Source organism: Pan troglodytes, chromosome 5 (genome assembly GCF_028858775.2).
Source record: "Pan troglodytes isolate AG18354 chromosome 5, NHGRI_mPanTro3-v2.0_pri, whole genome shotgun sequence".
Taxonomy (NCBI): Eukaryota; Metazoa; Chordata; class Mammalia; order Primates; family Hominidae; genus Pan; species Pan troglodytes.
Genome location: NC_072403.2, coordinates 148380150 through 148399487, shown reverse-complemented (window position 1 = coordinate 148399487; position 19338 = coordinate 148380150). Strand labels below are relative to the sequence as shown.

The 19338-nt window shown below is 43.1% G+C and overlaps 1 protein-coding gene across 5 annotated transcripts in view; it reads left to right on the top strand.

Moving 5' to 3' along the window:
* Positions 1 to 19338, top strand: part of MAP7 (microtubule associated protein 7) — a 208133-nt gene continuing 188795 nt past the window's right edge. For 4 of the 5 annotated variants that reach the window (XM_016956367.4, XM_016956361.4, XM_054686353.2 and 1 more), the window contains exon 1: positions 499 to 1006. In XM_016956367.4, coding sequence (XP_016811856.3) covers positions 940 to 1006 — 67 coding nt within the window. In that variant the 5' untranslated portion in view covers positions 499 to 939. Of the gene's footprint in view, positions 1007 to 19338 lie in introns of all 5 variants that reach the window. The other variant, XM_009452071.5, reaches the window with a different exon arrangement.

Genomic DNA, 19338 nt, shown 5'->3' with positions numbered 1-19338 from the left:
GCTGGTTATCTTCAGCCAAGCCAGAGTGTGGGAGTGCATTTTAGTGTAACCATGCGGAACTGGTCGCTCCTTGATTTTGTGCCGTATGTTTCCATTTGTGTAGGCTTTTTCCCCCCTCAGTATTTTGTTGCTTATCCTTTAGAGCGAAATTGGTTTTTCCTCGGCCAATAATCTGTTTCTTTAAAAAAAGAAAAATTCGTTACCTATTGCCTTTTTTTCTGGTCTTCCTGAGCAAGCCAGAAGTCAAAAGGTCGTTTACTAAACGGAAACCAAGAAAAAGAAAAGCCACATCAGCCGGCACAAGCCTCTCTAACTTGTGTGTCCTGAGGCTCATCAGATGCGAAGTCCTGGCGACAAGATAGGGTCGCCCGCAGTGGCTTCCTAAAGCGCAGATCCAGGCCGGCTCCCAGCGTGGAATCCGACCCATGTACTTCGCCTCTCCACGTGGCATCAGATGCTCTGCCGGCTGTCACCGTGAACTCCAGCCCTCGCGGAGCCGACACTGACCTGGCTGCTTCAGAGTTCGGAGGGAAATAGCGTCTCCGTACCCTCGCCCCACCTGGGCTGCTCCTCGGACCGCCGCTCGTCCCAGACTCCAGGAGGCGCCACCAGGCCTCGCTGACCCCGCTCCATATCTCCGGGAGCCCTCAGCTGGTCGGCCGCGGCGACCGGAAGCTCCGGACTGAGGTACTGGTTCCGCCCGCCGCTCTTCCAGCCGAGACTCGGCAGCGGCGGTCGGAGCGGCTGCCACGCCGCACCTGCCCGCGAGGGGGCGCGCCGGGCCCAGGCCGCAGCCGACTGCCGCGCTCTCTGCCCCCGCCCTCCGCCGTCCCCTGACTGCGCTCACCTGTCTGGGCCGCTGGCCTGGGAGGCGGGGGCCGGCGGGAGCCAAGCCGAGGAAAGGGCGGAGCGGCTCTCCGGGCGCGTCATCGGAGCACCATGGCGGAGCTAGGAGCTGGCGGCGACGGCCACAGGGGCGGCGACGGCGCAGTGCGAAGCGAAACAGGTGACCGCACCGCGGGGATAGTGGGGGTCCCGTCGGGCAGGGGACGGCGAGCGGGGCCGGCGGGCTGGCACCGAAATCACCCGGAGCCGGCAGCCCCCTCCCCGCCCGCGCGGCCGCGGCCCGGAACAACCGGCCCTGCGCGCCGCGCACCCTGCTCCGAGCGCGCCTTCCCCCGCCCTTCGCCGCCGCGCCTCGGCCAGCCCGGCTCGGCCCCGGCCGGGGTTGCGGCCGCCCTCGGGCGCTCCACCGCGACTTTCCCGCAACAGGTGGAGGCGAGCCGGGGGAGGAAACGGAGAGACCCCGGCCGCTGCCCTCCCCGCCGCGGGCTCGGGTCTAATTCAGTTGAATGGGAAATCGTATCCCCCAGACCAAACCAGTGGCCAGAGAGTCGTCGGCCAGGTGCGACTGGCAGGACGAGCAGTTTCTGGGCACCTCCTCCCGCCTCCCCTGGTCGCCCCGGGTGCCGGGGGCTCCTCGGCGGGGTCGGTGTGGGGCAGGACCGCGGGGTGAGCGGCCCGCCCCCCAATCTGGTGCCCGCAGTGGCGACGACCGTCGTCCGAGGAGACCGAGCTCGGGAGGGCCGGGGCCCAGTGCAGCACGGTGGGGGTTTGCGAGTGCGGGCTTGACGGGATCAGACTTTCGTTGACTTGTCGGAGTTCTCAGAGTTTTTTGTTTTTAGTCTGTGCAGGAGCCCAAAGGAGGATTGTTGGCTCTACAGCCCGGGATTTGGTGGTCAGGCCTCTGTGTTGAGGATACCCCTCCCCCCACAACCTCCAGGGGCACACTTAGGGACAGGGGATCATGTCCCCAAGACCAGCAGCAAGGCTTCCCAACCCCGCCTATCTCTCCATAGTATGAAGCCGATTTTTCTTCCTCGTGATTTTTTTTTCTCCAGAGGCTATCTTGCAAATCCGTCCCTCTCCACTGGTTCCCTCTTCTATTCTTGGCCAGTAAGCTGTTTCTATATCTTCCTACACTTGGGGATGGGGGCAGTGAGGCAGTTTCTTACTTTAAAAAGAAATTCAATTCTTAGACTCTCCAATTGCAAGCTGTTTTCCACTTCCATACGCTCACAATCGGAAGCATTTGTTTCCTAAATGTAAGAAGCACTGTCTCCCCACCATCAAGTATGCTTATTTTAACGTGAAAGGTCCAGAGAGCTCTGAAACAGTATTTGCAAATTATGTATCTGCTATTGCTAGGAAGAGGTTGGGTACGTAAAGTCTAATGATTTAATCCCTTCAGCCAAGATACCTGAGGTTAAGACTGACAAAGTATCTTGAACTTGTTTAAGTCATGCTCCTTCCTGTAGGGAGTTTGTCTTAATGTGTTTGCAAGATTGGTAGATCATTATTTTGTTTTGGGGTGGAGAAGAGATGCCTTTGTAATTGCTTTCGGGAATTTGATGAGCTAGACGCTGGGACGGGGCTCCCCCAAGTGAGGGCCCCGGGAGAGGAGCATCCTCATTTGTAAATATACGGCATGATTTTCGTGCCTAACCCTGACCCAGTAACTGCATGTGAAACAACATTGTTCTAGCGAGCTAAGTGTCAGTTTGTGCTCAAAAATAAACTTTCTAGAATCTGCACGTGAACAACTTGTTCAGACATAAGTGAACTGACTACAAACTGTAGCATATTCAGTGCCTGAGCATGTTAAGGAATAGGCCGTGCTTCCAACAATTAATATGCAAATCAACCATGTGCCTGTCAGTGTAATATTTTCTTTTATTAAAAAGGGAGTTAAATTGGCTGTTATCTCCTTCATAGAAAACATTTCTTCCACACTTTTGCCTAAAAACTTCATTTTCCAAAGGACATTTTTTATATATGGTCTTGAATAATTATACTTTATAATTTCACTGAAAACTTAATTCTGGCCCCGCATCTCTTTCCTATTTTTCTACCCCAAGATTACTATTAATGTTTTTAGTGTTCAGAAGCATTTGTGTCAGCAGGTGCCAAAGAAAGAAGGAAGGTGTAAATGTATTTTTTTGAATCTAGGTGGTAGTTATTTTGAGAGAACAAGTGAGATTGTTTGAATTTCAACAACTTAAGTTATTCCATATATTTAAAACACATGACCTATATCTGAATATGAGACTTTAATTTAGCACTTCATTCTGGTGAACATATTTCACATTATACACATCCAAATACTGCAAGTCTCATTTTTTTAAACAATCAGAAGTTTGTATGGAATTGTTGGGGGGGTGGGGGGTGGTGGTGGTGGTGGGTGGCCGTGGACAGAGAAACTTGTATTACCATCAAGAGTTGAAAATTGCCACCTTAAATGGCAACATTTCTTGAGGGATTAATTTTATTTCTTTTTAGAACTCATTATTATGAGGTAGAGTCCACTCTTAAATAACTCTTAGTTTTTGGGTCTCTATACAAAGACTGGTCTAATTTTAGGGCACTTTAGATGAGAATATCAGGTTATTATAAAAATGATACCTGTAATGTGTTCAGAATTATATGTGTGAGTGTGTGTGTGTGTATATGTGTATCAAAGATGGATTGACAGTGGTGGTGTGTGGCCTATGAAATGAGACCGTTCTTAAGCATATTGAAAGCTATTATATAAACCCAACATTTAAAAACCCTATTTCTGTGGGTATATATTTATCTTCTCAAAGTTAGTCAAATCACATTCCTTGTGGCGAAAACATTTATTTTTCTTGAGGATGAAAAGTTCTTCCAATATAATATTTTTCTTGCCAACAGCCAAAGTTAAGAGCTGGGAAAAAAAAAATTGCCTTGGAAACAAGTTTAAGACATCACCACTAGAGGATGTCAAGTCCTTTTTCAGCCTTTTTTGAGTAGTCGACCTACGATGGGTGATATTCACAAAACTGCCTCTACCCAAGCTTTGTATATTTAATTTTGTGTTTATGTTCAAGAGCTGTGGAAAGCGAGTGTACAGCACTAATTTCCTAGTCTGATAGCCTGTTTTAAAAACCTCCTGAACTAAAAGCAAAGTTAAAGCTGCTTTTGATTAATTCATGAAGCTTTCATGCACGAAGGAATAAGTTAATGCCAATAACCTGTCAATTCTGTTGATATTTTGGGAAGTGGGTCATGACTTAGAATCTGGAATTGGGCTTTTTGTCCATTTTAGCAACCTGTGTGGTGAACATGGCCTCTTTCGTGACCGTCCTTTCATGAACTTTTCCAAATCAAAAAGTGATCTTGTAGGTGTCACTTAACTCTAAGGGTCCACATTGAATATCTGCAATTAAATAGGGGCTCAGACGTCAATTTGGTATTAAGCTTGTCCCCTTTGAAAGAGATGCTTCATTCACATAGCTAGATAGCTTTTCTCCCATCTAAAATGGCTGTTACCTTTACATCTTGCTAAGTAGGAGGAAACATTATTATTAGTCTAGGCAATTGTGCTCAGGAGCATGCATTTATGTGATATTGATAGGCTTGTGTGAAATATTTTTACACAGTTTATTTACACTGGCATTTTCTCTAAAAAAATTCCAACATCTTTGCCTCCCAATGCATGAGAAATAATCATTTGGAAGAGTTATTTTTAAAAACTCGGGCCTCGTATTGATGTAAGAATTGAAAATACTGAGGCTTAGAATGAGAAATGTGTACCTTCTGTATATTCAGCATTATGGTGGTTAGAAGGCTGTTGAACAAATGATCCTTGAATTTAGCAAGGAAGACAAAATTCACCAACAAACAGTTGCAGGTTATGAGGAGTTCAGTGAAGGAGGAATCACTTCCGGCTATGGTCAGCAGGAAGAACATACTGGATACAGCACTGAAGTTAAATTTTAAAAAGTGGTGGAACTGGAGATCATTATGTTAAGTGAAATAAGCCAGGCACAGAAAGACAAACATTGCATCTTCTCACTCATTTGTAGGATCTAAAAATCAAAACAATTGAACTCATGGACAGAGAGAGTAGAAGCATGGTTACCAGAGGCTGAGAAGAGTAGTGGGGGTAGGGGGTGGGAGGTGGCAGGGAGGTGGGGATGGTTAATGGTTTGAAAAAAAAAAGGCCAGAAGCAGTAGCTCACGCCCGTAATCACCACTTTGGGAGACTGAAGCAGGCGGATCACATGAGGCCAGGAGTTTGAGACTAGCCTGGGCAACGTGGTAAAACCCCATCTCTACTAAAGATAAAAAAATTAGCCTGGTGTGGTGGCGCACGCTTATAGTTCCAGCTCTTTGGGAGGCTGAGGCAGAAGAATCACTTGAACCCGGGGGGTTGAGGTTGCAGTGAGCCGAGATTGCACCACTGCACTCCAGCCTGGGTGACAGAGCGAGACCATGTCTCAAAAAACAAAAAGTTAGAAAGAATAAGAATAGTAACAAATACTATTTGATAGCACAGCAGATTGATTATAGTCAATAACTTAATCGTACTTTTTAAAATAACTTAGAGTGTAATTGGATTGTTTGTAACACAAAGGATAAATGCTTGAGGGGATGGATACCCCATTCTCCATGATGTAATTATTTCACATTGCATGCCTGTATCAAAACATTTCATGTACCACATAAATATATATACCTACTATTTACCCACAAAAGTAAAAAAAAAATTAAAAAATTTTGTTTTAATTTAAAAAATAAAAAAATAAACTTTTAAAAATGGGTAAGTGGGATATAAAATTGGATGGAGGAAAGGGAGAAAAAGATGCAGGTGTGAAAAAGAGCAAAGTTTTGGTCATATTGACACATGTGTAAAGCTCAAAGAAAGTCCTAGGTCAGTTAGGAATGATTGTTCATCGAAGTCAAATTGTGGAAGGGCTGAAGGCCAAACTGAGAGGCTAGTACATTTTTCTGGGGTAGGGTAGTGGGGGAAGTGTTGAGGATTCTTGAGAATAAAGGATATTGATTAAAGCAGGAATAATCAGGTAGTTCTGTGCCCATGAATCTTGAAATATTGATTGCAAGTTCTAACAAGAGCTCAGCTGTGCCTTTAGCTAATGAAAGCAAAGTTCCTCCCTCTGGGAAAGTCATTCTCTTCCATTGATTTTTTTTTTTTTTTCTTTTACTGCTTTGGGAAGGGTGCACCTGGAGGGATGAGAATGCACGAGGAACATCTGCCTAGCCAGATTAGCCAAATCTCTGGAGATCAATGAAGGGCTAGGTCTACTCAGCTGGTCCTCATTTCAAAGTAGCAACGTGGATTTGAGGATGGACTGGAGAAGAGTTCAGCGACATACGCACCAACTTTGAGATTCCTGCAGAAATCCAGGCAGTCATTAGCATGGCAATAGGAAGAGACGATTAATTTAAGCTTCTGCAGGGGCATGTGTCAAAGGATTGCAGGTAAAAAGGTGACATGAGACTTTTCCAAGTTTGAGTTTGGCTCATTGACTTATTGGAAAATATTCATGAGGAGGACCTGTTTTGTTTTTTACCCCAAAGAGGTGGGGGGCGGGTCTTGCTATGTTGCCTGGGCTGGACTTGAACTCCTGGGCTCAAGTGATCCTCCCGGCTTAGCTGTTCGAGTAGCTGGGACTACAGGCATGCACCACTGTGTCCAGCAGAATCAGGTTTTGGTGGGAGAAACAGGAAAAAAAAACCCTCTGCTTTAGACATGAAAATGTGTGGTACAAGAGAGATCTGTAAGTGGAAATGTTCAAAAGGCAGCTGGAAGTATAGGACTAAAAGAGAAAAATAGAGGTCAGGACTTTGGGATTCACTCCATAAAGGAATAACAACTGAAGGTTTGGGAGTGAGGAGAGCTCAGAAAAACCACAAAGGGGTGAGACGACCTGTAAAGCATGGGAGGAGGAAGAGCCAGCAAAGCAGACAGATGGAAAAGCACAGCTGAGCAATGTCACACCTGCTGAGAGGGATGGAGAGGTAAGGGATTCAAAGACTGATGAAGACATTTTATAAAAAGCTGTCGGTTTGGTTACAAATAGTCACTGACCAACCCCAGAAGAGGAATTTCAGTTGTTGGTGCAAGAGTTGGGGCTACATCAGATTATAAGTGATTATTAGATAAGCAGTTTGGGAAAGAAAGGTAGCCAATTTAATAGACCCTCCCATAAAGCTTGCTGGTGAGAGGAAAAAATTACAAATCCTTGAATAGGCTGAGGGATTTAAAAAAATCTATTCTAAAATTTGCGTACAGTCCAGCACGGTGGCTCATGCCTGTAATCCCAGCACTTTGGGAGACCGAGGCGGGCAGATCGCTTGAGCTCAGGAGTTCGAGACCAGCCTGGGCAACATGGCAAAGCCCCATCTCTACTGAAAATACAAAAATTAGCCAGGTGTGGTGGCATACATCTGTAATCCGAACTACGCAGGAGGCTGAGGCAGGAGAATTGTTTGAACCCGGGAGACGGAGGTTGTAGTGAGCCGAGATGGTAGCACCACATTCCAGCCTGGGCAACAGAACATGACACCATCTCAAAAAAAATAATTTGTGGGCAAAAAAATTACTGATTTTCTTTTCTTTTCTTTTTTTAGTTTTGTTGACTGTATAGAGTAATGTAAGCACCACTGTTAACATTATCCCAAAGAGTCCTCTGCCTCCAACCTAAATTCCCTAATGCTGCACCTTTGTAGTGAGACTCTCTTCCTACACCTAAACCCCTGGCAACCACTGATCTGTTTACCATCTTCCTAGTTTTGCCTTTTCCAGAATGTCATAAAAGTGGAATCATACATTGTGTAACCTTTTTTTCTTTTTTTTTGTGAGACGGGGTTTTACTCTTGTTGCCCAGGCTGGAGTGCAATGGCACAATCTCAGCTCACGGGAACCTCCTCCGCCTCCTGGGTTCAAGCGATTCTCCTGCCTCAGCCTCCCGGATTGCTGTGATTACAGGCATGTGCCACCATGCCCGGCTAATTTTGTATTTTTAGTAGAGACGGGGTTTCTACTAAACCCCATCAGGCTGATCATTGAACTCCTGACCAAAGGTGATCCACCCGCCTCGGTATCCCAAAGTGCTGGGATTACAGGCGTGAGCCGCCGCACCCGGCCCCACATTGTGTAACCTTTTGAGTCTGAATTTTTCACCTGGCATCATGTTTTTGAGATTCAGGCACACTGTTGTGCATGTTAGGATGTGGTACATCCTTTTTCTTGATGAAGTAGTTTGCCATTGTATGGAAGTATCACAGATGGTTTATCAAAGAAGATTTGAGTTGTTCCCGGGTTTTGGCAATTATGAATAATGCTGCTGTAAACACTTACCTACAGGTTTTTGTGTGAGCATAGTTTTCATTTATTCTGGGTAAATACCTAGGAGTGGGATTGCTGATTCATGTAACTGTATGTTTAACTTTATAAGAAATGGCCAAGCTTTTCCAGAGCATCTCTATGGTTTTACATTCTTACAAGCAGTGTATGTGAGTTCTGGTTGCCCTGCATCCTCACTAATACTTAGTATTGTTAGTTTTGTTTGTTTTTAAAACTTTAGCCATTCCACCAAGTTCTTTGAGTAAAGCAATGTAATCACCTCAAAGTAAAATAGTGCCTTTTTAATGCTAACCCATGCTCACATGAATTAGGAAAGCCTGGAGGTGGTGTTGATCCCAGAGCCTAGGTATAATATGGAATTTATATTTGACTCTAATATCTTTATTCTCCTTCATTCTTTTTTCCCCACAGTATTTCTTTTCTTTTTTTTTTTTTTAATTTTAACACACCGTTGCTTGCTTGAAGAGCCATAGTATCTCTTATTTCCTGTGGAGTATGCATTCTGAAGTTGATTATGGACGGAAGTGCCATTATATAGCACATTCCCTGCCAATTCAAGTTCTCTCTTCCTCCTTAATGGTCTGTGTTCTAATCCCTTGAGATATGGCTTTCTAGAACTTGGAAATAACTTGTTTTGTTGTTAGAAAGCTAGACATATTGGTCATATACCTTGTTTATTATCCTGATTAATTCCTTATTGGAACATCTTATATTGTCAAACTGAATACTTACCAGTTCTCAGATACAGTGCTTTGTAAAGCCTTGATAGTCGGTCATTGGACGTTTCATCAGTTGCTCATGGTCTAAGGTTCTGTAAGCTAAATGTGAATGGTATTTAGGCTTATTCTTTTTTATAAAATACAGTTTTAGGGTTTGTCTCGTTCTGTAGCAGTGATGTTGTCTACCTCTTTACTATCTTAGCTCTTGTAAAACTCTGAGTTACGGTTGTTGACACATTTAAATGGCATTTGGATTTTCTCTTCAGTAATTATTATTCTCTTTAGTATCTTTTTAATTTGAGAAATAGCCTGTTGGAAAAGATCTGTAAGGTTTTTTATTAGGTACCACTTTGAAATTTTTTTTTTAATATATTTTTTGAGACAGAGTCTCGCTGTGTTGCCCAGGCTGGAGTGCAGTGGCACGATCTTGGCTCACGGTAACCTCTGCCTCCCAGGTTCAAATGATTCTTGTGCCTCAGCCTCCCGAGTAGCCGGGACTACAGGTGCCCACCACCATGCCCAGCTAATTTTTGGATTTTTAGTAGAGAGGGGGTTTTGCCGTGTTGGCCAGGCTGGTCTTGAACTCCTGAGCTCAAGCGATCTGCCCAACTCAGCCTCCTAAAGTGCTGGAATTACAGGTGGGAGCCACCACTCCCGGCTCCACTTTGAATTTTGATTTGAAGAGTAATATATAGTATTTGACAGTGAGAAAACTGCATTCAACAGTTCTTCATCCTTGATGCTCCTATAGAAATAGTTGTGAAAAAAAGAATCATGAGAAAGTGCCAAGGAGGATTGACACACCTGACCAGATGGCACAGAGGAGCACGGGGTATAAAACAATGCAGGGAAGAGGCTGGGAGCAGTGCACTTGGCATATGTGAGCTGCACTTCATAGGCACTGTTAGTAAATGATATATCTTTAAGTTTAGAGTATTGAGATTTGGGGTATCTTAAAATTTCTAATTCTGTGACTTTTAAAATTAAATGATATGTAAGCTTCCTTTTTGGAGTTGGCTTTCTAGTAAAGAGAACTATCCTTCACTATGGCATAACCTCTGAGTATAAAACTCATTTCCCCAACACTGTTGAATGTAGAAAAGCTCTCTAGGATCAGTTTAAATGTCAAGGTGAAGTTCTAGAAAGGAGCCCTTCCTTTAGCACCTCCACCCCTCATCATGAAGCCTACTTGGTGGCAATAACATGCATAATAATTGGCTGTAAGATGTGTTCCTGTAGCAAAACTTTTGGCTGCTTCTCAAGATTCGAATCTGGGCTTCTGGTTCTCAGAAGCTCCTGACCCAAGTCTTTGGGGTGGCAGGCACACCAGACAGGACCTGGTTGCTTACTTCTTGCATTCCAGCTGGACTGGTTTCTATTCATGGTAGATGCTCCAAATTAGTTCAGTGACAACTTCACCACAGGCGTGGTGGGTTCATTTAAATATGGGTCACTCCTTGACCCTAAGGTTATGTTGTTGAAATGATTATTGGGCCCATGTGCTGGAGTATCATTGATTCACATCATTGGCTCTCAATCTTGGCAGTGATTAAAAATCACCTGGGGACCATTTAAATATCAGGATGCCCAGGTGGCGTCCAAGGTAATTATCTGAGAATCTTGCAGGATGGGAGTCAGGTGGCAGTGTTTTTAAAACTCCCCAGATGGTCTGGTGTGCAATCAGTGCTGAGAACTGATGATTCAGAACCATTTCCTATTGTATTCCCTTCCATTTGCCTGTTGTGGTGCGTGGTGTCAAGTGTGTGCACCTTGCTTATGGAAACCACATGGAAAATCGTAATAGCAATTGCCCTAAATCTAGCGAGTTTACTCAAGTTGTCTCTTATTTTGCCCCAGGACTTTTTTGAAGGAAATATAGATGTGAATACAGGTATGAGTACAATTGAATAGCTAAGTATGCACACATATACTCAGTGTCCACATGTACGCACATTTCTGTATGAATATGTGCAGTGAGACAAAATACCATTCAGCTTTCTTTTTTTTTGACTTTGCCTAGCTCCTACACTGCCTTCCTCTCCCTCCTGCCCCTTAAAGCCAGGAAAGGTTAAATTGGGGTAGATATTAAAGTATTTTGTAGAAAATTACACACTTTTCCCAGAGATCTTTCTAGTGACCCCTGACCTCTGATCACCAGGTCCCTGGCTCTGGAGACTGGACCTTGTTTCTTCTGTCTATAAATAGTTGACCCAAGTATGACCTTTTCCCTTCCGTGTGACCAGATGCTAATACCCTTCAGGCTAATCTTTCTTTCCTTCACCTCTCTTCTTTCTCCTCACCGCATGCTGCTGTGCCCAAGGCCCAGCTGGTAACCTCTGCGGTTTTTACTGTGCATTTTTTTCTCAGCAGGATTATTCAACTTGTGCTTTGATTATCACCTCAAATTGTCATCTCTGGCTCTACACACTGAAATGTCTACAGGCACTTCTGGTTTTGTTTTTGAGACAGGGTCTCGCTCTGTTGCCCAAGCTGGAATGCAGTGGCACAATCCTGACTTATTACAGCCTTGACCTCTTGGTCTCAAGCTATTCTCCTACCTCAGCCTCCCGAGTACCTGAGACTACGGGTACATGCCATCACGCCTGGCTAATTTGGTTTATTTTTTGTAGAGATGAGATTTCTCTATGTTGCCCAAGCGGTTTTCAAACTCCTGAACACAAGCAATCCTCCTGCCTCAGCCTCTGAAAGTGCTGGAATTATAGGCATGAGCCACCACACCCAGCTTACAGGCACTTCTGAGTTGCATTCGTGCCTGCTCCTGAGGTTTTGTGGTGCCATCTTTTGTGATTTGAAGCTTTTTCTGGGAGGGCTTACCTTTGGCAGCATGATTTCCTATCTTTTTCTCCTCTTTGCAGCTAGCGTGTGTCTAACTATGAAGTCCAAGGCAAAAATGAAGAGGTCAGTAGTGGATATTGGATGGGACTGATCCCTAAATAAGAGTATCTTTGATTTCTCTTTAAGATTATACGGAAACTGAGCATGTGTGAGGCTGTGAGGTCTGAAGCTCAAAACTAACACTAATTATTTAGGGGTAATTCTAGCCTACTATTTTGTGCAAGGTCTCTGGAGTCTGGCTGCCTGGGTTCCAATCTCAGCTCCACCACTTGGTAGCTGTGGGATCTTGGGCATGTCATGTAAGCATTCTCTTCCTCAGTGTCTTCCTTTTTAAAATAGGGTATTGGTAATATCGTCACAGGGATTAAATGAGTTGATACTAAAGTTCTTAGAACAGTGCTTGACACAGCATAGGCACCAAGTGTTTGTTATGATTCTTGTCATGATTACTGAAGATTAGTATTGCATTACTGTGAAACGATGGGCACACCCTGGCATGTTAAGTTTCCTCCTTAAGCCGTTTTTTATTTATAATAGTAAGCTCTCCATAGTGAAGGCATCAGAATGTAATGATGATTCAGACCTTATTGTAGCTGTGTGATCACACTGTCATAGGCTTGGCACTGGGATCAAAGGCATCATTAAAGCACTTGGGATGATGGTTTTTACCTGTCAAATGTTCCAGGAGGTTGCTGTACACTGGCCTGTGAGACCCTTAGATTGTGTTATGTGATCACGCTAAACACCCATAAAAGCCCTTCTTGGCTTTTGTTTTTCTGGGGGGGGATGGAGTTTCACTCTTGTCACCCAGGCTGGAATGCAATGGTGCGATCTTGGCTCACTGCAGCCTCCGTCTCCTGGGTTCAAGTGATTCTCCTGCCTCAGCCTCCTGAGTAGATGGAATTACAGGCATCTGCCACCACACCCAGCTAATTTTTGTATTTTTAGTAGAGGCGGGGTTTCACCGTGTTGCCCAGGTTGGTCCCGAATTCTTGACCTCAGGTGATCCGCCCACCTTGGCCTCCCAAATTGCTGGGATTACAGGTATGAGTCACTGCTTCTGGCCTTGGCTTATTTTTGTTTCATTTTTATGGTATCCAAAAGTGTTTTTTTAATGGCTATATCATAGTTCTCTTTTTTTTTTTTTTTTTTTGAGACAAAATCTTGCTCTGGTGCTCTGTCACCCAAGCTAGAGTTAAGTGGCACCATCATGGCTCACTGCAGCTTTGACATCTGGGCTCCAACGATCCTCCCATCTCAGCCCCCTGAGGTAGCTGGGACTACAGGTACACGCCACTATTCCCGGCACCAGCTAATTTTTTTTTTTCTGTCTCTTTTTGTAGAGTCAGGGTCTCACCATGTTGCTCAGGCTGGTTTTGAACTCAAGTGATCCTCCTGCCTCGGCCTCCCAAAGTGCTGGGATTACAGGCGTGAGCCACCGCACCTGGCCCATAGTTCTAAATTTTAAGTCCTTTGCTAAAATATTGCCACAGAGGTTATGTTGCTTTAAGCCATAGAGAGATGGACCTCCTAACACCCATTCTGGCTTTAAACAAGGCACGATCACCACATTGAATATGCTTCTCTACCAGGAAAATAGAGGAAACATACTACTTGCCTTCCACGAGATGTTCATGAGAAGCAGGAGTCAGTTTGGGTTTCTTCAAGCAAAGTACATACATGAAATAGAAAATATCAGTAAGTTATTAGAGTCACAAATTTTAGAAGAAACTTTCTTAAGTTGTAGAGGACCATTTACAAGGTGTATCCTGGGTGTGGTGTGTGGGCATGTGGGTGAGGCACATTTCTCACTAAGAAAATGATATCTTGTTCAACTTGGAATTTAGAATTTTATATCTTTTAAAAAATTTCAGCCAGGCATGGTGGCTCACGCCTGTAATCCCAGCACTTTGGGAGGCCGAGGCCAGCTGATCACCCAAGGTCGGGAGTTCGAGACCAGCCTCACCAATGTGGAGAAACCCCCGTTTCTACTAAAACTACAAAATTAGCCAGGCGTGGTGGCGCATGCCTGTAATCCCAGCTACTCGGGATGCTGTGGCAGGAGAATCGCTTGAACCTGGAAAGAGGAGGGTGCGGTGAGCTGAGATTGTGCCATTGCACTCCAGCCTGGGCAACAAAAGCGAAACTCCATCTCAAAAAAAAAAAAAAAAAAAATTTCATAACTTCGTAAATCTGAAAATATGTCACTTCCTCAGATGGGTCCTGGGTTTAGATTCTCCCAGCAATGCTCCCAAATTGTCTTTTTGTATACAGTAGCCACTGTGGAAATTGATTAAACAAGTGTTCCTGATGCCACCTTTGAAATATTAATATGTGTTATTCAGTAAAAATAGAACTGAATTATTATTGAAAATAAGTTTTGTATGGATTTACTTAACACTAGGAATAAACCCATCCTAATATCCTGGTGAAGATGCCCTCCCTGTGTATATAAAAAGATACATCCATATGCTTTGTGCAGTGACTGTATAAGGCCTAGATAGAGAAAAAATACAAGAGATGTCTCAACAGTTGAAAGTATTGAAATAAATTGAGAAGAGGGAAGCTACTTTTATTCTAGAAGACCTATGAGACTTGAAAAACTTTGGATAGAAAAATCCCATAATCTTATAATCCAGTGAAGCCTCACAGGGAAGAGCCCTAGGTTGGCATTTCAGATTCAATCCTCGGTATCCCAGCTGTGTCTAAAATGGACAGATTTGAGAATGTCAGTTCTGCAACTTATTTACAAACTGATCGGGTCCAATATTTATCTGCTGCTTGCTGAGAACAACATCAAAGTTAAAAAAAAAAAAAAAAAGAAAAAGTTTCCAACCATCAACCAAGTGTGCAACACAAATCTAAACCATATATGTGATGAGACCCACATGTCATTGTGAGAGTGTTGCAGGACTCATTAATGACACCCACAGTAGCAAGTAAGTCTTCAAGAAACCTTTGAAAGAGAGAAGGCCTGTATATGAAATGCCAGAAGGAAGGGGCAAAAGGTTCAGAACTAGGACTCTGGGTATGGAGTTCAGACACCTGTGAATTGGGCATTCTGAACCACTTGTACAATGTGCAAAGCTGGTTTTTTCTTACCATGGCACAGGGTTGCTTTCTATTACAGATGTACCTATCTGGAAACATGTTCATTCAACAGTTTGCAGTCCTGCAGTTATTTTCAAAACAGCTTTTGCTTCCCTCTTTTTACTGTAAACACGGTCTTTTTCCAGTGTGCTGGATAAAGTCTGGCTCTGGGCAGTAAAGGGACATGGCTGCTGCGCTTATTTCAGGAACTTAGGGGCAAGTGTCTTCATGCCTGTGGAAACAGGAGCCAGCTAGTACTATTTCCAGCAAGAAATTTAAGAGAAAGGAGAGATTTTTATTATGATTTTGATTTCTTTACTACAACATTGCATGTGTCTGGAGTATAGCCATTACACTTTATGAAAAAGGCAAAATGGTCATTTGAGGTGTTTTAGGAAGTTTGCCAAAAGGCTCCTTTGTCATTATAATCCTTCCTAAGCTGCCATCCATGGGTTTAGGTCACGGATATGAAAAGTGAAAGGGTTTAGAGATGAAGTAGGTGTCCCCTGAGTGCTTACCAACCTGTTAATCTTTTTGAGATGTTAATTTTTTCATATAGAGCCCCCTAAAATCTTGATGGCTCTAGGTCAGTCAAGCCTAAGAGAAGACGTATTATCAAAAAAACAAAAAACAAAAAAACCTTGCTGGATTGCTAGTAATATCTACTTCTTGGAAATTAATACCTCATATTTTTTTAAAAAAATTATTGATGCATTAGGAATATTTTTTGCTTAGCAGTTACAAATTTTAAGAGGCACATATACACTGCGGAATACTATGCAGCCATAAAAAAGGATGAGTTCATGTCCTTTGTAGGGACATGGATGAAGCTGGAAACCATCATTCTCAACAAACTATCGCCAGGACAAACAACCAAACACCGCATGTTCTCACTCACAGGTGGGAACTGAACAAAGAGAACACTTGGACATGGAAAGGGGAACATCACACACCCAGGGCCTGTCGTGGGGTGGGGGGAGCGGGGAGGGATAGCCTTAGGAGATATACCTAATGTAAATGATGAGTTAATGGGTGCAGCACACCAACATGGCACATGTATACATATGTAACAAACCTGCACATTGTGCACATGTACCCTAGAACTTAAAGTATAATTTAAAAAAAAAGAAAAAAAAAAGATGACAAATACTAAAAAAAAAAAAAAGGAAAAAAAAAAGCTTCTAAGCTTGTCACTCAATCCTAAATATCTTATATCTTTATAATTTAGCTTAAAGGCTTTTAGTGTTCTGGTTGGTTACTGACAATTCTCAGTGTGGCTTTCACTGAAGGAAAATGGACCAAGCCTCAAACTTACCCACCACAATTATATAATTTGGCATTTCTGTGAGGCACTTCCTTCCTCTAGGTTGGTTTCAGAACTATGCTGGAGAATTGTATGTAATTTTTTTTTCTTTTGTCAGAATTGGTGTGTTAGGCTTTGTTTTGTGTCACTTAAACACCTGAGGCTAGGCAATTTATAAAGAAAAAAAGGTTTAATTGGCTCAGGGATCTGCAGGCTGTACAAGCATGGCACTGACATCTGCTCGGCTTCTGCTGAGGGTCCCAGGAAGCCTACAATCATTGTGGAAGGTGAAGCGGGAGCAGGCACTTTCACATGGCAAGAGAGTGGTGTGAGGGGAGGTCCCAGACTTTTAAACAACCAGACCTTATGTAAACTAACTGAGGGAGAACTTATCACCACGGGGATGGCGCTAAACCATTCATGGAGGATGCACCACCATGATCCAGTCACCTCCCACCAGGCCCCACCTCCAACATTGGTGGTTACATTTCAACATGAGATTTGGAGGAGACAAGCATCCAAACTGTATCAATTGGTTTCAGTTAATAAATAAATCAAAAAATAAAGTTTAATGCCTCAAACCTTCATACGCTTTTCTCATGAAAAGCGTTTTATCCAACCCTCTCTCCATCCCCATGTACGTATCTATGTACTTTAGTTTCTACTGCTTGAGAAAGTGGGGTTACTTCATTATAATAGAGAAGGATTTTTTGTAATCTATATATCTGTACTTTTGAATCATTTAATGTTCAGATAAACAGGCTGCTTAGTTCTCATTAAAAGGGTTCATTTGATAATGCTTTTAAGCTCACCAGTACTTGATTCTCAAAGGGTGATCATTAGTGAAAATAAAGAGGGATTTAATAAGTCTAAGATGTCCTGACCCCAACTGTAGGAACATTATATTAATAGAGCATTACAGTATTGGAAAATTATCTGAGTAAATAGATTCCATCCTATTCAATGAAGATTATGATCATTGATACATAAACCTTTGACTTTTGAATGGCATGCTTTCATTCGCAGCCTGTTGACTTGAATGTGGGAATGGAGTATCTTAATCTCTCTGAGGTCACTGACTGATAGGTTAAGTGTCAGCTGGGCTCAGCCCAAACATTAGATGTTGCTGGGAAGGTATTTTGTAACTATGATTAACATTTACAATCAGTTGACTTTAAGTAAAGGGGATTATCCTGGCTATGGGTGGGCCAAATCCAATCAGGTGAAGGCCTGGGAAAGAAGAAGAAGGAGGAAGTCTGCCTTAAGGCTGTGACATGGAAATCCTGCTTGAGTTTCAAGCCTGCCAGCCTGCTGCACAGATTTCACACTTGTTTGTCCCCACAGTGGCAGCAGCCATTATTCCTTAAAATAAGTCTTTATATACAACATATTTCTCTCCAGAGAAACAACCAAAAATACTATTGGTTCTATTTCGTGGAAGAACCCTCACTGATACACTCACCCTCAGGAAGAAAATTAACAGTTTTTACCCAGAATCATACAAATCGCTTTATTTAAGAGATAAAATTTAAAAATTAATCTTTCCTGATTTTTGAAGGTAAAAACAGGATATTACGCTTTCAGTAAAAAAAAATGGATGTCTTTTAATTTCAGGGGGTTTTAGGAGAAAGAAATGGAAAGAGTGGCAAAGTAGCAAAGGATGGTGATACGGTTTAGATATGGTTTCATGTTGAAATATGACATCCAATGTTAGAGGCAGACCTAGCGGGATATGTCTGGGCCATGGGAGCCGATCTTATGAATGGCTTGGTACTCGTCTCATGGTAATGAGTGAGTTCTCATTCTGTTTGTTCATGTGAGAGCTGGTTGTTTAAAAGAGCCCAATATCTCTCTTGCTCCATTGCCATGTGACACACCTGTTCCCCTTTCTCCTTCTGTAAACGTCCTGAGCCCTCAACAGAAGCAAATACCAGCACTGTGCTCCTTGTACAGTCTGCAGAACTCTAAGCCAAAACAAAACTTTGTAAATTATCCAGTCTCAGGTATTTATAGCAACACAAAACGGACTAACACAGATGGGATTGAGGAAAAGTCTTAAAACATTCTGAAATGAATGTTCTTCACCTGTCCGATGCTTTGCTGTCCTAAAGACTTAATGCTGTCACTATCCTTAAAATGCCCAAAAAGTCATGCACTGAATTGGTTTGCTGTTCTTTAGTATCGCTCTTCATTTAGATTTCATCTCTCAAGTCACATAGCTATAGGGATCCACCTATAACAAATTGGCTCATTGAGGGGAAAACTCTCTTATTCATCTTTATCAGTAGGTTTTTTGTTGTTGTTTTAGATGGCGTTTCACTCTTGTTGCCCAGGCTGGAGTGCAATGGCCCAATCTCGGCTCACCGCAACCTCTGCCTCCCGGGTTCAAGCGATTCTCCTGCCTCAGCCTCCCGAGTAGCTGAGATTACAGGCATGCGCCACCATGCCTGGCTAATTTTGTATTTTTAGTAGAGATGGGGTTTCTCCATGTTGGTCAGGCTGGTCCCGAACTCCCGACCTCAGGTGATCCACCCGCCTTGGCCTCCCAAAGTGCTGGGATTACAGGCATGTATATCAGTAGGTTTTCATTACATTGTGGGTGAGAGAATGTGGGAAGTCTGGAAGCTGCAGGTGCGGAGATCAGAGTAGTGTGGCCCTCTTCTAACCCAAACACCTGGAGAAGGTTCAGTTGTTTCTGTGATTTAGCATTTAAGGCTAAAACCTCGGGACCATCAGTTGAATAAGTAAAATAATGAAACGCAGAGTTGCTTACAAAATGAAGCCATGCGAGTAAGTATGTGCACAGGTACAGCAAAGGAGAGGGCTTTATCTCAGCCTTGCTTTTTCCCTCTGCCTGAGTGTTCTCTCTTGGTTATATAACTCAACTTTCCATTTGCATCAAGTCATGGAATCTCAGGATCAGAAGAAGCTCTAGAGATTAAAAAAAAAAAAAAATTCAACCTGTAAACAGTGCATTAATCCAACATCATCATTCCAGATCAGTGTTTGTGCACAGCTATCTTCAATGTCAAGAAACATAACTTTTTACATTCTGGTAACTTACAGTCCCTGGTCCCAGTTTTCTCTTCCAGAACTAAATTTACACTTCCACTAAAAGTGTAAATTCTTCCATATGTTAACCTTTAATTCTGTTATTTTATTCCTCTGGAGTCTTGTCT